Raw genomic sequence first — 18,772 nt, forward strand, 5'->3', positions numbered from 1 at the left:
GGGAGATTCTAGCCTACGTCCATCCTGGGTCGGAGCTTCATCGCATGTGCCTCAGAGAGCAGAGCTCTTGCCTCTGCCCGCAAGAGTGGAGCATCATGTCTCTCTGAGGCGTCTGCCCCCGAGAGGAGAGCTGTTGAGTCTGAGCTCACTTCATCTTCCTCCCAGCGTTCTGCTCCTTTCACTCCTCCCACCTACGTTCTAACCTATCAGGGCAAGCAGCTTCTTTATTTAATTAACCAATGACCTTCCTCCATCATATTGGTATCTGCTTTGCTTTGCAGTTCACTCTTAGGGGAGTCCTTGAATCATATTGTAAACTTTAAAACATTAGTAGGGGCAATAGTGGGAAGTGTGAGGGTAAAAAATCAGGAATGAGAAAGCATCTAAGTGCCGATAAGCCAAAAGGAGAGAATGAAGAAGCAAGACTAACTAATGAGGTGTGATAAGCCTAAAATGGCGAGAATGGCGTGGGTCGAAGATGGCAATCACAAGCTGGGAAGCAGTGGTAAAGGCAACAGAGGGAAGTAGCAAGGTTTAGGAATGGCAACCCTCTTGTGAAAATCAGGGCAGAGTGCATTGGTCAAGCTGTGAACAGTGTGATGGGAAAATATTAAGCTAAATCACTTAAACACTCTGAGTAATAACAGCAATAATAAAATAAAATACAGTAGAGAGACTATATATGGGACAGTGGTCTCCAGCTGCTACATAAATGCAGAAAGCAGTTCAGCTATTTATTTTCAAAGCTGGAAACTAAATAGCAAATACGCAGTGAAGGTTTAAATCATTTTTTTTTCTACTTGGCACTTGTATAACTAAGGCCCAATTGTTCTCTGAATCTTATTGACCTGTTATGTCTTAATGCACTTAGGAAGCTTTCGTATTTAGCTAGCAACTTTCAGCTGATCTAGAGGGTACACTGTGTAAAATGCCTGCCTGGTACTTTTCTCAATGGCCAGATATATGGGAGACCTAAAGACCGGGAAAAACCAACTTTTCCTTACTGATCTTACAGGACGAGATGGAAGGCAGAACAAGCTTGAATGTGCTTATTTCTCTATGGTTTGGTCATGACTGATTTTCATCTGACATTTATCCTTATTTAAATGAAGTAAGCACACTAATTGTCTTCTGCTATGCAGTTAGGAGTTGACAAGTAGTGAACCCTGCCACATTATTCAACCTTGTTGAAAGAGCCTCAGGGAGGATTTTAGAGTCAAACTGAGAATATTAATAAGAAGTGCGGAAGGTGCTCTAGAACCTAAATTCCATCAGTATCTTTAAATGACAGGAAGACCAAGTATGGTACTGTGCAAGTGAGAGATGTACATACCGGGACCCCAGTGTTCAAAGGAAAATACTTGCTATTATTTAATGGGATATATCATCAAATTTTGACTGGTGAATCAAATTTCAGAGGACTCTGGGTTATAGCAAGGAGTAGGATTAAGAGACGGACTAAAGATAAAACGTTATCATTCCAAGAAACGTTTTACCTGGGAGTCTTCTTCCTCTGGCATGGTTGTATGTAAGTAAGACCCAGGAGAGAAAAGGTGAGCTAGTGTTTCCCAGAATAAGTTGTCTAGGTGCTTGGATAAATAAAGCTGATAAAAGCGATAGGCTAAGAGAAAGGAAACAGATGGTAGTTGTCATAGTTCCACCTATCAGGAGCCAGAGACAAGAACAGGACCAAGAAAGATTTTATAACATGTATATTCTATTCTACTCCCTTTTCCTAAAAAGATAACATCTCAGTATTGGATTTTCTAGCAGAGGAAAGAACCCCATATAGAGGGTTGCTACCTCTATGCTGGCTCCCTACTCTTGCTTTTTTTAAAAAGGCGTTTCATATTTATAATTTCATTGATATTTGTCTTTGATATCTAGCAGGAAGAACAAATAAATGCCACATGGGAGATAAGATTCTATAGGCATGGAAATTTCTGTTCTGTCATTGTTTAAGCAATCAGCCTTGAGAACTGTGTATTTAAACACTCCATGATGTTTACCATTCTTCCCCTTCAGAGCGTGTTTTACCCACAGTCCCCCACCCCATTCAAGGTCAGTATGATTTTTATCACTGTAGCTCTGTTCCTGGGTCATTCTCCAACATGTAATATGCAAAAAAAGGCAAAAGAGGAAGCCACATTCTCAAAATCCACATCTATTAGAAGTTACCATTTCCCCTTAAATGCTGCAAAACAAAACAATCTGTGGACAGTAACAGATATGTCCCTGACTTAACTTCAAGTCAGACAGAGAGGGAATAATGCATTTCGATCTGTATGTATTACAGGTCTCTAAGAGCTTCCATACTGGGAACATAGCTGCCTGGGTGCTGGCTGTAACTCTCTGACCCACAAAAAAAACGCCCAATAAAGATCCTACTGGCCACCCCAAAACACAAATGTTTATAGACTCTGAACCTACGGTCATTAGAGTTGCTTGTAAAATGTACTTTCCCAAAGACTAAACACAATGCAATTACATGAACACTGCTTTTCCTAAACTCTTGAACATCTTGCATGTTTTACCTTTTAAACATACATGCTTTAGAAAACCAAATAACAATTTAAAAAATAACCACTCTGTATTCTTTTCATAAAACTTTCTACATATTCAAATTCAATTTTTGCCTCCTACATCACATTTAGATGCAAAGTCACAGTCACAACTTTCTAGCTTAAGGGTATTTAAAGGCAAATTGGCAAATAAAATTAAAATAATACAAAAGAATTGAAGTGAAACCAACCTACCATTGAAATTAAATCCCAGAAAAGTGATTCTCAAATAACACTCAAAGTCGTGAGGAAAAAAAAAAAGGAAACTAGGCCATGCAGGGCCTAGTGTGGAAAAAAATAAATCCAATTAAATAAGATTATCATACACACTATAAGGAAAATGTGCTCAGAATTATAGGAAGAAAGCTGCTGTTTCATAAATTTGAAGATGGATAGTGTTTCATTAACTTGCCCAAACTGAAGTTCTGAGCAGGACATCTTGAGATTGTCAATAATGCAATGTTTTGCATATGTATGCCTTCACATATATGCAAACTTGCTTTAATTGTATTTACAATGAGTAGTAGAAGGATTCTAGAGCTGACAAGACAGCTCAATAAATTTTAAGAGCAGTCTAGACTATGTTAGAATACAACTTGGAACTCTGTTGAATAGAACAACTCCCCTAAAGCATTAATGAAAGCTGTTCCTTACCCTGGCCACTAAAAATAAAACTGTTAAAAGTGTGCCTGCTTTTCAGACTTGACAGGAAGTGTAGCGTTTGTAGAAAATATTCCATCTTGAATTCCTGACATGCCACAATTATTTTAAGACATTTAGCTTCTAGTGTTGCCACAGAGATTGACACCATTTTATCTTGTTGGCAACTTGCAAACACGTCTTGATAAGGAACCTCCCACACACATACACACACACACAGACACACACACACAGACACAAACACAGACACACACAGACACAAACACAGACACACACATACACACAGACACACACATACACACACACATACACATACACACAGACACACACACACATACACACACATACATACACACACACATACACACACATACACACACATACACACACATACACACACAGAGACACACACAGAGACACACACAGACACACACACACACACACACACACACACACACACACACACCTGCCTCCGTGGATCACATTTGCGAAGAGGTCATACCCTGTCCGAGATGAGCTTTGCACAGTATCAGGATGACTCCGAATGTCTCTGTGACAGTGGCTCTGCAGGCACAGACTCAGGATCATGTGTTGTGGCTGAACCAAGAGACCCCAGATGCTGTTCACAGAGGACAGCTGCAGCACATTGAAGAGCAGCCTCACTGAGGGACTGATCTTGTTGAATGCTGGGGAACTTTGCTTCCCAAATACTGAATTCTTGATTGGAGAATGACCCTCGCTTGATTTTGTGTTATGTAGACTGTAGTTAGCTTTCTTAGATAGTTTTTAGAAAATGTAGTTCATCTTCTACTAATACGTTTGGCTTCTGCTAGTAGGGATTGAAAAGCTGTTCATGGAGACATGGGATAGCTGGTGGGAGAGGTCCCTGGGGAATGCCCAATTCTCTTAAATGCCCTGTTCTTGGCAAGGGCACCACCTTTCTAGGGACCCAATCACTTTTTCTCCTTCTCTTTCCAATCAAGAAGGCCTCCCATGTGAAATGCACCTTTCTGTGTAAAGAAAAGACAATGACAGAATGCCTAAGCCTTTAGAGTGACAATCAGTCTTCAAACACCTACAAAAGCATATCTTACTGTGGCCACCAGTATTGTGTATCATTCCATTATTTAATTAACTATTACATATTGTCATCCTCTATTTGGAATCGTAGCTTCCATCCCCAAAGTGTTAACCATGTCTTGTGGTTGTTGTTTGAGGCAAATGGCCTGAAGGATGTTAGATTGATTTCTTCAAGGTGACTTGAAAGTCACAAAAAATGCTGCTCACTGTCTGCCCTCTTCAACAGAAAGAACCTCATCCCCTAACCATAACCCAGGAGAAATGCTTTTCATTACAATGGCTTCTTTCCTTAGTGCCTCCCATTAGAGGGTGGCCCCTCTAATCCTCTCATGTCCCAACCACCAGGGGCCCTCAGGCCATCTGGGAATGAATTGCCCTGTCTGCAGTGATACCACAATACTGAATGACACCAAAGGTAATATATATTGCCTGTGGCCAAATAGAAATTTTCCAGTGTAGTTACCTCTGGGTCAAACACAAACCAAAACAACAAAAGGAGGGTGCTTTACTATTCCCTAATTAATATATCTGTATATTAATTAGAATATCAATTTTTAATAATATATATATGTGTGGAGAATAAATGCTGCTTCTTTCTTGATTTGTTTCTGATAGTTGGATTTTCCCATTAATTTTAATTTAGATTTATTCATTCTGAAATTAGTCCTGAATTGCATATATTTGCATAAATACTTCAACTATAGCACTGCAGAAAATCCGGTGAATTATAAAATGAGGGAAGAGTCAGCTCTAAATTTCTAGATAATTTTCTCACTTTGTTTGGCTTGAGCCATTTCCAGGGGTTTCTGTGAGCCTGGGCAGTGGTGGTGTCTCCCTTCAGCCAACTTGGGCTTAACCTTTCATCTTGCTGGAAGATGCCCTCACATTGAGGAGGAGGATGGCTTCAGTCTGGGGCAAGGAAAAGAGCATTAGAAAGTTAAACTCAAGTGTAAGAAGGGAGGGCAAGGACAACCACCATTCCTCCATCTTTACAGCTTCTAAGCAAAATTTCCCCTGAGCGTGCACCTCTCGGGACTTTATCAGCCTACCCTTCTCCAATCACTGCCTATATTATTATTTTTTTAAAGAACAGGAATGAATGTGTCTTATTTGTTTGTCTCTCATCTGATTATTTATCCCAAGTGAACAGCCTTTCCAATCACTAACCCCATGTGGCAAGTAGATCTGGGAAATGTTGAGATTATCTTCCAGGTCCAGGCATTGCGCTAGGTTTGTTCACAGCTGCTTGCCATTCAGTCCCTGTTTTCCCATTGATAAAAAAACATATTGCACATGGCTGGGTTTGCATGATTAATGTAGCTATCTAAAAGTTCACTCTGAAAACAAAGCAAATTCTCCAAAACTAAAATTTAAAAAAATGCACAATCGAATCCACAAACAAACCAGATTTACATGAATTTGAAGTTGCCCTGCTTTGTTTTCTCCCCAAAGGAGACTGGTGTCCTTATGAACAAATCTGGGAGCCCAACAGCTAGGCTCCACTTACAGTTTAGAAAGAGACACATCTGCCCCTATGGGGACTCTTCTGTGCATGGGTTCTTTAAATCGGGTTCCAAGAGAATGGAAGGGAAAAGAGGAGAAGGAAAACCCTGCATATAACCCACGCTGCAGAGATGGCTGGATAACCCTCACATTTTCACTTATTATCTGAATATATCATGCTGGAAATCAAGGAGAAGATGCCCCTATCAACTTTTAAATCTAACACGTTCATCTGGTGCAGCACTGGTAATATAAAGAATAACAATAATATCTAACATACATAATGTGTTTCTCATTTACCAATTTATTATTAGGTCTTTTGTATGGACTATCTTAACCAACCCCCATAATCATAACAAATTGATACTTCTTCCCACACATTTTATTGCCCACTCTACCTCATACTAAACCCAGGCCATCTATAGATTTATATAATATATTACCAACCATCATTATATATGTATTCATAATGTTTATTAGATATACACCTATCTAACAAGTTGCAATGATCCATTTAATAGGTTTTACACACTACAATACATACATTCATAATAGTCACTCTATTATCCATACATATTTTGGAAAGTCATATTTGTATGCCTGACTAACACAGAGATTTGCATGAAAGCACTTAGAAACACAGGAAAAAAGCTGTCTGGCATCACTACATCTAATTTCACACACTTACTCAGACTGATTTGCATACACACCTCTATTAATTATGGGTAATTACTAGCATTGTTCTCTGTAATTCAGTTTTTCCAACTGTGAAATGGGAAACAAATTGTATATTTCATGCCCACAAGCTCAAAGTGGTATTTTAAATACTATATGAAGAAGGATGCTAGAAAGAAAGCATATTGAATTTTCAATAATCATATTCAGATGCACATCCTTCTGTGGCTTTTAAGACCACTATCCTGAGAGGTATGTTCATGCCACGTGGACATGAGCATCAGAAAGACGTGACTTGTGTGGGGTTTCCTTGTAGTTTGATTATTGTGAATCCCAAGCATGGTTTACACGCCCACCCTGCTAAGAAGCTTAAGATAAAAGCTACTTCAAGGCCAAGTGAAAAAGAAAGAGGTTTTGTCTTAGTTTTTACCCATACCAGAATAAAAATCTTAAAGAGGAGCCTCAAAATGTCACCCTTCTCTGCTGTGTGGCACACTCACTTCTCAGGGACCACACTACCACACCATAATATCCCAAAGTCAACAAGCCAAAGGATGTGCCATTTGTACGAGCCAAAGATAGAGATGGATTGTGTCTAGGGAGTTTTAAGTTTTGATACACTTCTATCCCTGCCAATTCACTGACAGAATTAAGGGTCTTACTTCTTCTGAGAAGACTCACGCAGCCATAACATAACACACTCACAGAATTTTCACTGGCTGTAGTAGAAATTTAAATTGAAATTTATGCCCTATCAATGGGGAAGCATGCATGGACAGCCCATATATGACAGCTCTGTTGAACTTGTCCATATCGGATTTCATGGCTGCGGTTAACACACAAGAGAACAATTAAGGCATAATCTGCACACCTCCTTCTCTACCTTTTTAGGATAGGTATCATCAGTCTTCCTGACAATTTTCCTCACTTGCGAGTGACAATTGCAGCTGTGCCATTACTTCACGTGGTGTCAGTAAGTCACTGAATGCCACGTAATGGTGAGGTCTTACTCCTGTGTCCATGTCTTACTTCTCTATGCCTTTTTTCTCTTTGTTTGATTTGTTTACTGATCCATTCTTACTGAAATCTGCTATCACGAATCTCTATGAGATGTACCCACTACCTTACTGAAATGTCCACCAGCAGCTTTGCAGTGTTATTTCTCTCTGGATACATTTGGCTTCAAGCTAAATGGCTAAAGGCCTGACAACATGATTTCCAGGAAGGGAAATTCTGAGTATTAGGGTTTTTCTTTCATATTTTCTTATTCCTCTCGTTTGGATCTGTGGACCCCAGTCAGTCTTTCCTGGTCTCATCCCTTTGTTTATGCCTTGCTGCACTATTTTGATTTCCAGAACCAGCTGGGATTTGAAAATGATTTATTTTTTTGAAAATTCAAGCTTCCACTAAATTTTAATTTGTTGGAAATATTACTCTTGCATGAGCTTTATGGGAAAAAGAATCTTTCAAAGTAACAATTACATTTGGGGATTAAGTTTAAGTAATTGGCAGTCTTGTCTTTTTAATTAAAAGGAACAAAGCCTCCTACGAAGAGCTCAATGAGATTTACAGTGGAAAATGTTGGCATACACAGAATGAGAAGACCGGGGTCCTGCATGGGCAGAAAAGGCTGGCATGGGCTCCTCTGGTCTGCTGAGTGTACCCCAGCAGGGCTTGCCTTAGTGTTCCCCACATGCTATTCAGCATGAAAGTGCTGTGAGCGGCATTGCAGGCCGAACTGGAGTCGATCTTTTCTTCAGGAGCTTATCTCTGGGTTCTTGGACACAGCATGGAGGTAGAGTCCTTAGAGAAAGCGCTGAGAGGTGAAAGGGGAGGGAGATGAAGGAGCAAGTGGCTCAGTAATAGAGAGCTTGCCTGGCATGCCATGGGTCTTTGGCTTAATCCTCAGCATCCCTCTACCCAGACAGGATATGTATAGTACATACTCCTCCAAGTACGAAGGCATCAGTGTGTTCCCAGACCTTGATGAAACGCCATACCATAGTCTCCTTCTGAATATAGACCTTATTTTTAGTCTGTCCCTTGGTTCCCTCCCCCTCTGTCACCGGCAGTTCTTATTCTCCTATATGCTTTTCTCGGTTTCTTTTTCTCTACATTTTGTTCGGGTTCATCTTGCATTCCCATATACATATTCTCTTGGACTCCCTTCAAACAAAACAAAAATAGTAGTTTGGAGAGTAGCACCAACCACCTCTAGCCACTGGTCACTGTCATGCAAACACCAGAGAGCCACTGTAGAATCTCTCTGAAGGAAACAGCAATTTCTAAAGAGGCAGGATACAAATTAACCTTAGTAACAACTTCTTTTTACACAGTTCCTCTTTCCTCACGATGCTCTTTCATCATCCTAAGTTATTTGTAGGTATTAAATTAAACGAGCACTTTGATGGAGAAAACGAAAGGTAAAGCACGCCCCTTACATCTCCCCTCACACACCGCTGTGAGGAAACACGCCTGCCAAGTCAGAACGCAGCTTGAATTAATGAGAATGGGATTCCAATTTAAGGGTTTCCTATGTGCCAGATGTAGGAGGGGAGTCGGCCCACTACTCACTGGGACTCTGCTGAGAATTGTCAGCTTCTATCCACCACGGATCGGGGGAAGAGGGACCTTCCAAGCATTTATCCAGGTTTCTAATTGGCCATGGGGGAGCCAAGGCTGCCGTAGTGACCACACCGATCTGCTTTTCACTAACACTAGGAAAAAACCCTTTCCTCATGTCTGTGACACGTATGCACACTTGACACCTGCACAGCACCACCAATATGCTATCTTTACAATAATTCATAGGAAAGTTTCTTGCTCATCTGTCCACCTTAGGGACCTTGCACTTCCAGCATGACTTCTGCTACTGCCCAAGAGAACACTGGGACAGGCATAGCATCCTTTCAGCAGGGATGGGAGTGGGACAGGGGGTGGGGCTACTCCCGGCAGTGGAAGAGAGCAGTTCCTAGGGTGTTCACTCTAGCTATCCCAGATGCTCTATCTAGCTCACACAGCTCCAAATACCCCAGCCATGTTATATGTTGAAAACTTGTTTGACCATTGGACAATGTTTTGGGTTGTTTGTTTGTTTGTTGAAATTACCTGTGTGGTTTGCCTTCTCATTGCTCGGAAGCAAGGAGTGATTGGAGAGCAGATACTAAACAATAACTTGAACGTTGTTGTTGATTCACAAGCTCCTGTAACTTGGGGAACTTTCAAATTATCTCCCCAGAGTTCCGAAACACAGGTAAGTTTGCCACCAAATGCTTCTGAGGGCAGCTGGAAAAGAAAGACTGATTCCCTGGAGGCTCGACTCGCCCATTCCGATCCTCCGGCTCTGGGCTTCTCTTTGCTCCCCTCCTGCTCTGGCTTTTGCTTTGTAGTGTTTCCTTTAGAGTTCATGTTTTCTCTTCCTTAAGCTGCCTACTCACCAGGAACACAAGAAAGAGCATTCCTTGATAGCTCTCAATCAAACTCATTTTGGGCTCAAACTAAGTTAATTTGGCCTTGAACAGTGTTATGAAGACACCATTGATTTACTCAAAGAAATGTTATCCTAGAATGTGTTCTGAGCTGGGCCTTTGGGAGTAAGTGTGCAGAGGAAGTCAAGCACAGTGTCTACACAAGGAAGGTTTACAGAGCGCATGGTAAAGTCTGTGGTGTAGACAAGTCAGCTCTGTTAATTGCCATATTAGGGTACCTTCAAGGTGCTGAGGAAAACAGAACCGGGTACTTTAGGTCAGTAGGTCAAGGATGCTTTCCCAGGGAAGGGAAGCTGAACAGCAGAAAGGGGGAGAGGGATTTGAGAAACAGAGTAACCCAGCACACACAAAAGTATAGAATCCAGAAAGCCTCGCTGACAGGTGTTCAATATAAAGCCCATTTGGTTCTTAACATCTAGGGGGAGAGGCATTTCCCTGAGTTTCTTACTTCTGTTCCTTTGCATTTGACAAGGTAAGAAGACAAAGGGAAGGAAGAACGGGGGGGGGGAAGAAGGAGGGTGGAGGAAGAGGTAGGGATGGAGGACGAAAGATACAGTAGAAATTTTTGCTTTGTTAGGAGAAAGATCACCTGGGCGGAATGTCTGGCAAGCACAGGTACTGTGTGTTCTATAGCAGTAGCATTGCCTAAGGTTCCTTGTCTGGGGTATACTGGCTCTGCTTACCAGCTGAGCATCCAAAGAATCTTACAGCTTCTTATAGAGTTTGTGGTAGGGTCTGGCTTTTTCAGTTGTAGGAATATAAGATTGTAAGCCTTGTTTTTAGGAAGTTTGGGAGGAGTTTGGATGGATATTGTACTTGTGGTCATCTGTGGCAGGAGTATACAGAAGGACTTGTAGACACAGAAACCTTGTGACTGAGGTTTCCTGCAGATCAAGGAAGAAAGCCACCAGAAGGCACCAGAGGCATAGCTTCCCTTACCAAGGCCTGCACTGTCACATTGTCACATTCAACCGCACAGATGTAGGCATGAGGAGCACAGATCACTCCGACATTTTTAAATCCCTAATCTTCTTATTTCCAGGAACTTTTAAACCTAGGAAGTCTCACGGATTCACTTATGCTCTCTGCATTCAAATTCCACAGGCCAGTTACTTATTCCTTTCGCGGCATTCAAATGGTTTTGATTTTGAAACATACAAAAATGAAAACTCACATGACATGGATTAAAAAATTGCTTGCATTGAATCCTTCAGGATTTTGAACCTAAAATGTATATTTAAATGATTCTGAAATTCACAGTTTAGACCTTGGAATAAGAGAGCAGGGAGTAAAACCAAAAAGAGGCAGGAAAAGAAAAAAAGTAAAACCCTCTAGAGATCCATGCAAACCTTTGCTTTTAATCCTTTTTTTAGCAATTCAAATAGACAAAGAGGCAAAAAAATCATTAAAATATACAGAATATGTGTGGTCTAAAGCATAGATCTTAGAATCTATTTCTGCTTTAATAACTTAATAGAATCAGCAACTAAAGAGGGTTTGGGCTGAGTTGTTATAAAGCAGTTATCTGGCCTCTGTTATAGCAAGAGCCTAAAGACCAAGATGGTGCCCACAGGTACAATTTGGAGCATTCTAGGGACAAGGCCAGAGACAACTTGTTACCTCTTTAAAGACAAAACTGCCTGCCGGGCCAGGAGCTCCCACTGACAACTGTGTCGAGTGTGCTTGCTTTGTGAGCATTCTGATCTCACACATACCTTTTCTGAATTACAGACCCCAGAGAACCCTCTGTTCAATGTAAGCCTGTAGGCATTCTGGAACACTTTAGTGCACTTATTATTAAAAATTAAGCCTACCAGGGTAAATATGGAACCCTCAGAATTTGAAAAGGCAGCCTTGATTTTACTGGGGGCCTCTGTGCACACTGTGAGTGATAAATGAGACTTATTTTCTATAACAACCCACGGGGCAGAGCCCAGAGCTGTCCTATACCTTGCAGGAAGAGCCACCAGTACATCAAGCTAAGTCTAAGGTGTCTGTAGGCCTGTATAAGCCTCTTCTATTGCTTTCCCACTTCACACTGGGAAGCCACAGTCCTTAGAGAAATTAGACTTCAACCATGCTGCCTTCTCTTTTGTCTCATTTTGTGATACCTGCCAACTAAACTTGTAGGGAAGGGGTGCAGTCTGCTTAGAATATTGCCAGCCAACTGCCAAGTAATCAGAAAAACAAAATGCTTTTAAATTTTTTCCCTAGAGCCGGGCAGTGGTGGCGCACGCCTTTAATCCCAGCACTCGGGAGGCAGAGGCAGGCGGATCTCTGGGAGTTCGAGGCCTGCCTGGTCTACAAGAGCTAGTTCCAAGACAGGCACCAAAAGCTACAGAGAAACCCTGTCTCAAAAACCAAAAAAAAAAAAAAATTCCTTAGATTTAATTTTTAGCATGCAGCATGTTTATAATGATATGAAGTCCAGGAACACTTGAAATAGTAGAAATTAAAACCTGCTCCTTTCAAGTTCACGGCAAAGGGGAAATTTTGTGGGGGAAGGAACACATTCTATAGCTTGTTTTAAGTGATGTTACATAGATACATACAATCATCAGAGCATTCCAAATACTTGAAATTATTACTTATCATAATCCTTGGATTTAAAAAGCAATGTGCATAATATAGACAAAATAATGCAGTTTTAAATGTATACTCCAGACTTGAACAGAGCGGCATGTTAGTGCTGAGCCCGTGACTCAAGTCAATTAGAGCCTTCCTTAGGACTTTCCCTGTAGTTACCAGAGAAGGTTGTGGGCATTCGGGATCCTGGGAGCCACTTTCTTTGCCATCTTTACTAGCATAAGGAAAGATGCAACCTGAGAGCACACTGGACCATGCACCACAAAGGGCACCTCGCCTAGATTACTCCTTCAAGCCTGGAGCGTGTCTGCTTCCTTCTGCTTGAAGTACTGGCAGCTGATGGCTCGCAGCTGAAGGGCTCCTCATGCACTGCCCTCAGCCAGGCAGCTTGAGCCACTGACTGATGGGAGAATGGGAGTTATAAAGGCCCCCCTTCCACCATGCCAGACAACTGCAGGGTTTATCTGAGTTTAGAGTTCTTCACAGAGCTGGGCTCCTTTCTCTGTCCACTCCTACTGCTTCTCTTTGCTTCCCTTAGCAGCTGTTTCTCACATGCTGATATTGAGAGTGCTTCCCGGGAAACTTCCTCCGCCTTTGTGAATTCATCTGTACGTCGAGCCCACCGATTTCGAGGTCTCATTTACTTGGAGTCTTCCATCCCCTGTGGCTCTTAAACTCCTTGATCCTCCTCTTCTGTAGGGTTTTCTAATCCCCCAGGGGAAGGGTCTGATGGAGACATTCCATTCAGGGCTGAGAGTTCTAAGGTCGCTCGCTCTCTGCGAGTTGTCTGGCGTTGAGTCTTTGTATTTGTTCCCATCTGCTGCAGGAGGAAGCTTCTCTGATGATGGCTGAGCAAGGCACTGATCTACGAGTATAACAGAATGTCCTTAGGAGTCATTTTATTATAGTATTTTCCTTCACCTATGTCCCTGGGCTATCTAGTTTCAGGTTCTTGGTCACTCGAGCTGTGGTGGGTGTGGGTTCTATCTCATCGAGTGGGCCTTAATTCAAATCAGACATTGGTTGGCTACCAATGTCTACCACCATGGTGACACCATGGCTCTAGCTTATCTTGTGGGCAGGACACCATTATAGGTCAAAGGTTTTGTAGCTGGGTTGGTGTTTACGTTTCTCCTTTGTTAATTCACAAAGTACCTCCCTGTACCAAAGATGCGAGCCAAAGGGATAAAGGCTAATGTAGGCACCAGTGCAGCTTCTCCGTGTTACAAACTGTGTAGGTGCTGTCTTCAACAACGCAGCCTTGTCAGCAGTTTGTGCAAAGCAACTTAGGTTCTTTGCGACACCCTAGGTTGTTTGGAGGTTCCATGGGACCCCTCTGCCCAACAACTGGATAGAGGCAAGATATTTCCAGGACTGAAAGTTTTGTTGACAAGAGATGTCCAGCTGAGGCTTATCTTGCGATTTTATTTAGATCATCCTCATACATGTATATATTTTAGGGAACGTCTACTGCACTGTTTCCATACTACCCTGCAAATATTTTAACACATAATTTGTTTTCTATAGTTTTACATTTTTAAAGTAAAAACACTATCTCCTCTTGACAAGATTTTTTTTTAAATCCTGGGACTACAAAAAAGAAAATGAAGATCATATACAATCTGTTTCCTCAGAGACAGCGACATTGATAGAATATAAATAAATATCTCATCTAAATATCTGCACTGTTCACATGCTCTAGAGTCTCCCCTACTTCCCAGCTTCTCCAAGGCTGGGAAACATCTGTCTTGCTCAGGGTTCGAACAGGGGTGGGGTAAGAAGCAGCCCAGGCTGTCTAGCACTCTGGCATGTTTTCCACCTCAGCACATTCACGGTCTCTCCCCAGGCGGAGGCAGAAAGCTTGTGTTACCGAAGGCAACAGCTGCCCGCTTCTAGCCTACGCCCCCACGCAACCTCGGACTGAGGGCAGAGCTCACTAGTTGGGCACTTGTCTGGCCTGTGTGAGACCCAGGGTTGGATCCCTGAGTTGGGTCCTGTGCAATAATGTAAGCAAACAAGGACAGCTATGGAAGATCCTCAACACTGAGGTTCAGGCTACCTTTTCCTCTCTTATCTAGACCCAGACTGATTCCCCATGATTCCCGGAAACCAATATTCTAGAAATATTAGGCACTAAGATTTAAGCAAATTGAATATCATACATGGAAGAAATCAAAAGCTCTAGCAATACAAATAGGAATCACAGGGCATATCTTTTTCTTTGACAAAAGGGAAAATAATCATACTTGGAGGTAGAGGCTGCTAATCCCTAAAGCCTCTGAGTAGAGCAGAGAAGCCCATGAGGAAGAAACTAATAACTTCCAAAGTGTGGCTTTCAAAATTGAATTAATAAAAATGTCCCTCTTTTAAGCCACTATAATAATAAAGGTTTTATTTTTCAAAACCTCGGCACACATAAAATGTCAAAGAACAAAACCCCACCAGTTTCTACAGAGGAGCCTTGCAAATGTTATTCTCTGAGACCTCAGTGACAGCAAGGGAAGGAGAGGAAAGGTTGGAGTCACCCCCACCCCCCTTCCCTCCATCCTCCACCCCACCACCTGACCACCCCCACCTTTTCTTTTTTCATTGACCGTCTTAGTGATTTAAACCACATTTCTTACATACAACATTCAAGCCTCTGGAACTCTGGAAGACAAAACCTTTATCCATTGTGGACACTCTACCCAGAAAATTATTAACTCTGACCCAGAAAAAAATTGTCACTAAGTGTATAAAGTCAGCTACCGATGTGTTAATTTTCAAACCTGTAGCAAACGCAGCAGAACACCGGCCTCGCTGAAGGGGTTGTGTCGTAGATAAGGGCTGTTATTCTCTTATTCAACACGTCTGCATCGGGTAATAAATGAGATACTTATGTTCAAATAAATGCCCTGGAATCACAACAACTGTACAAACAGTGTCAACTCCAGTCCTTCTCCAGACCCCTCCGTGTAAACAGGGAGGAATGGAGGCTGGTGAGCTGTGGGGCAGAGCTGTGGTTAAACACCAAGCTATGCAATGCTACTTCTGATCTTAAAGTCTTGCTGTTTCATCCCGGCCCGCCGCCCTCTAACCCCACCACGGAACTCCAAAGAAGCACAAGTGACGGCTTTTCTGTATCTGATAAGATACGCACGTTCTCTTAGATAACACGAAAGTTCTCTAACTGAAACAAGTTTCTAGTGAAATATCTCCAAGTCCTCACTTTAGGAGAAGAGATGAGAGAGAGAGAAGAAAGGAAAGAGGAGGGGGGAAGAAAGAATACAGAGGAAGACAGAGATCACAGAATGAAAGGCCAGAGCCCCCTCTTGATAGGGCTTTTGAAATGACTTACCTCCCAGTGACGCCCTGGCTTAGGGCTTGAGGTACTGTGGTTCTGACTACAATTTCTCCTGGCTAGCTCCCTAGCTGGGCTGGTCCCTGAGGTCTTAAGTGAGTTCATTCACTGGCTCACGCGTTCACTGGGGTGGTGGTGTTTAGCAAACTAACATGTCCGCACACTTAACTTGTTGCTTGAGAAATAGCATCTTGTTGATAACGAAAAGACAATGTTTGTCCACGCCCTTCAGTGTTTTTGAGAATGCAGGTTTTTTTCTAACATAGCAGCTTATAAAGCATCTGAAAGTCAAAAATAAAAGGCACGTTAGTATAATCAGCATAAACAAAATTTTCCGAGCACTCGTCTTTCTTAGTGTTAAATTCTTTCCCCTTTGCCCCCTCCTCAGGGGTTAAAAAGTCAGCATTTGACAACACTGAGAACGTCTAGAACCTTCTCTAGAATCCCCACGCCCCGAGTTTTGTCCGTACCCTTACGGCAGATGTGTTTGCTTATACTTCCGACCTGCACCTCTATGCTCTCTTACTTAACATATTTTCTGAAGCAAGATCAATATGTAGGAAGAAATTTTCACGAAAGACGTAAAAGTCAGAGACTGTGGTTGTGTTCAGAGAATCCTTCCAAAGTACCATATCCCTGGCAATTCAGCATTGGACAAGAACATAAGAGCATATTTCACTAACGGAAAAAATGATTTCCAGGCAGTGTGGACCAGATTAAAAACTTGTCTGCAGTCATAGGAACGCCCCTTTTAAAGAGTGACATTTCACAGGAGGGAAGCTACACGTCATTTCTCTCACTGTTGCCACCTGGTGGACAGAAATAATGTCTTCCGACTGCACCAAGGAACATGTCCTAGTGTGACCATAAGATGGCAGCATATGACCAAGTTTTCAAACAACCGCAAAATCATCCAGTTTTCTTCCTCACAAAGAGACTATCTGTTCCCGAACAGGGCAAGTAGGAGATATTTCACAAAAATCACAAGTCTACCTCATTTTCACAGAGAAAACTAGAAGTTAGTTTAAAGACCTTCTATTTCACAAAGAAATCAACTTCTTGCCCTAATAGGAAGGAGTATCTAAAATGTAACTGGACATTTGATTTGTCTTTTAAAAACACTTAAAGCACTATTGCATACACATGCAAGTGTTTTTGCATAGTTGCTTCATAAAGTATTGTGGTGTTTCAATTTATTTCTTGAAACTCTTCCTCTTCATTAGAAGAATAGAGTGAATTGTTCCCCAACATTCTTATTCAGAACACACAGCTTCTCACCCAAGCCTCTATGGGTGACAGGTTCCTGTGAGCATATTAGCAATTGAGTCCTAAAGAATGTGTTGCCTAGTTAGCTCCGGCCTCTTTGTGTTCCAAGTGCCAGGGTCCCCTACTGTTTTGCTCACCGTATTGTTAGCACACACACCTCCACAGCTTTTTGATGAGGACATCTTCCTTTCACTACAAAAACTGCATTGATCACCCTCTCAAGAAGGATTTCAGCACAAGATGGTAATGACCACTCTTGTTCAACTGTCTGCTGGGTGCAAGGATAGCACACTAAGTGCTGATCTACTCCAGGGAATAGACCGGTGAGTGCCAAGTTCTTCAAATCATGTAGAAAATGTAAGCTGGGGCCCTGAATGCTTAAGAAACACTTCCTAGCTTCATCAGAGCCACTGACCCTTTCCATCCAAACATTTGCTTAAACTTCTTCCCACGAAACCTGTGAACCCAATATAAAAAGGAAAAGAAAAGGAAAGCACATAATTCTTCCCTTGAGATGGTCCCCTCTAGGGTCTAGAATCCATTGGGTGATTGGCATCATAGCTGACTCATAGAAGGAAATGCACTCCATGCTTCTGTATGAACGTACACTACCGTGCCTTTGTTGATTGGACTGTCTACAGATATAAAAGGGTAGGAGAGGCTCTGGTGTCCCTAGACCCTCAGAAGTGTGTTCTGAACAGCACAAACCTTCACAACACAAGAGAACCTTCAGAGTGATTCCCTCTGGGACTTACCAGATCAGGGAAACCACCTCACCTACAAACTTAGGGACAAGTTGGCTGGCATTAGTGTTGCTAGTGATTATCCACAGCCAATCATTTATCAGCTCCTGACCCTGGGATAGCCATGCTCTTCTTTATGACTGCCACGGTGATACCGAAAAACGTTATTGCGCTTGGGGACTTCTCCTCTTGACTGCTTTGGGTAGACAGATGAAAAATCACCAAGAGAGGAGATCCAAAGGTTGTTCTGAGTCCTGGTGACTTTGCAGGCCTAGTTTCAAAGAGCTGAGCCTTAGGTGCTAAATTAGGCTCCCTGTTTATGTGGGGCAGAAGCATTTGGGGCACATGTTTGCTTGTCTTGTGTTGCAGTGATTCGAAATTTGGGGTCTTGGAACATCGTGTATTCAGAGTGAGGTGGTGGGCGTTAATCGAAGCATCAGACACCTTGAAAATTGATACTGAGATGAGCATGGCAAGAAATAATAAGATCAGTGACCTCAAAGAAAACAAGAAAGTCTCCTTTCTGAAAGTGGCAATCCCATTCTGAAAGGTGATGAGACCCTACTGCAGACACCATAGTGCCCCGGGGGAGGAAGTGTGGTTCCAGGAGCATGAAGAAGAGTCCATGATGTGATGGATATTTATGAGAATAGACAGGCTGGGGTGGCAAGGAGAGCCACATACAACAAGTTATGGTTTGGGTCTTTACCCTCGAGGCCACAAAACCCAAGAATAATTGGAAGCAGGACTATAAGATGACAGATGTTAGTGCGAAAAGCTGTCTGTGGCTGAAAACGTCTGCCATTTTACATTTTCTGCTAGCTTGTGTTACTGAGGAATGCAGGTCTAGATCCTGATGGTTACAGAGGA

At 42.2% G+C, this 18,772-nt stretch overlaps 1 protein-coding gene across 4 annotated transcripts in view; it reads left to right on the forward strand.

Annotated features, from left to right (window-relative positions):
* The window catches only part of Lsamp (limbic system associated membrane protein), a 2,109,134-nt gene that overhangs the window by 2,076,166 nt on the left and 14,196 nt on the right, over positions 1 to 18,772 (forward strand). For 2 of the 4 annotated variants that reach the window (XM_026786010.1, XM_005344995.3), the window contains one exon: positions 2,026 to 2,061. The exons of the other annotated variants lie outside the window; for them this stretch is intronic. In XM_026786010.1, coding sequence (XP_026641811.1) covers positions 2,026 to 2,061 — 36 coding nt within the window. The remainder of the gene's footprint in view (positions 1 to 2,025; positions 2,062 to 18,772) is intronic. 4 annotated transcript variants of the gene reach the window in all.

This window comes from Microtus ochrogaster, chromosome 2, assembly GCF_000317375.1.
Source record: "Microtus ochrogaster isolate Prairie Vole_2 chromosome 2, MicOch1.0, whole genome shotgun sequence".
Classification (NCBI taxonomy): domain Eukaryota; kingdom Metazoa; phylum Chordata; class Mammalia; order Rodentia; family Cricetidae; genus Microtus; species Microtus ochrogaster.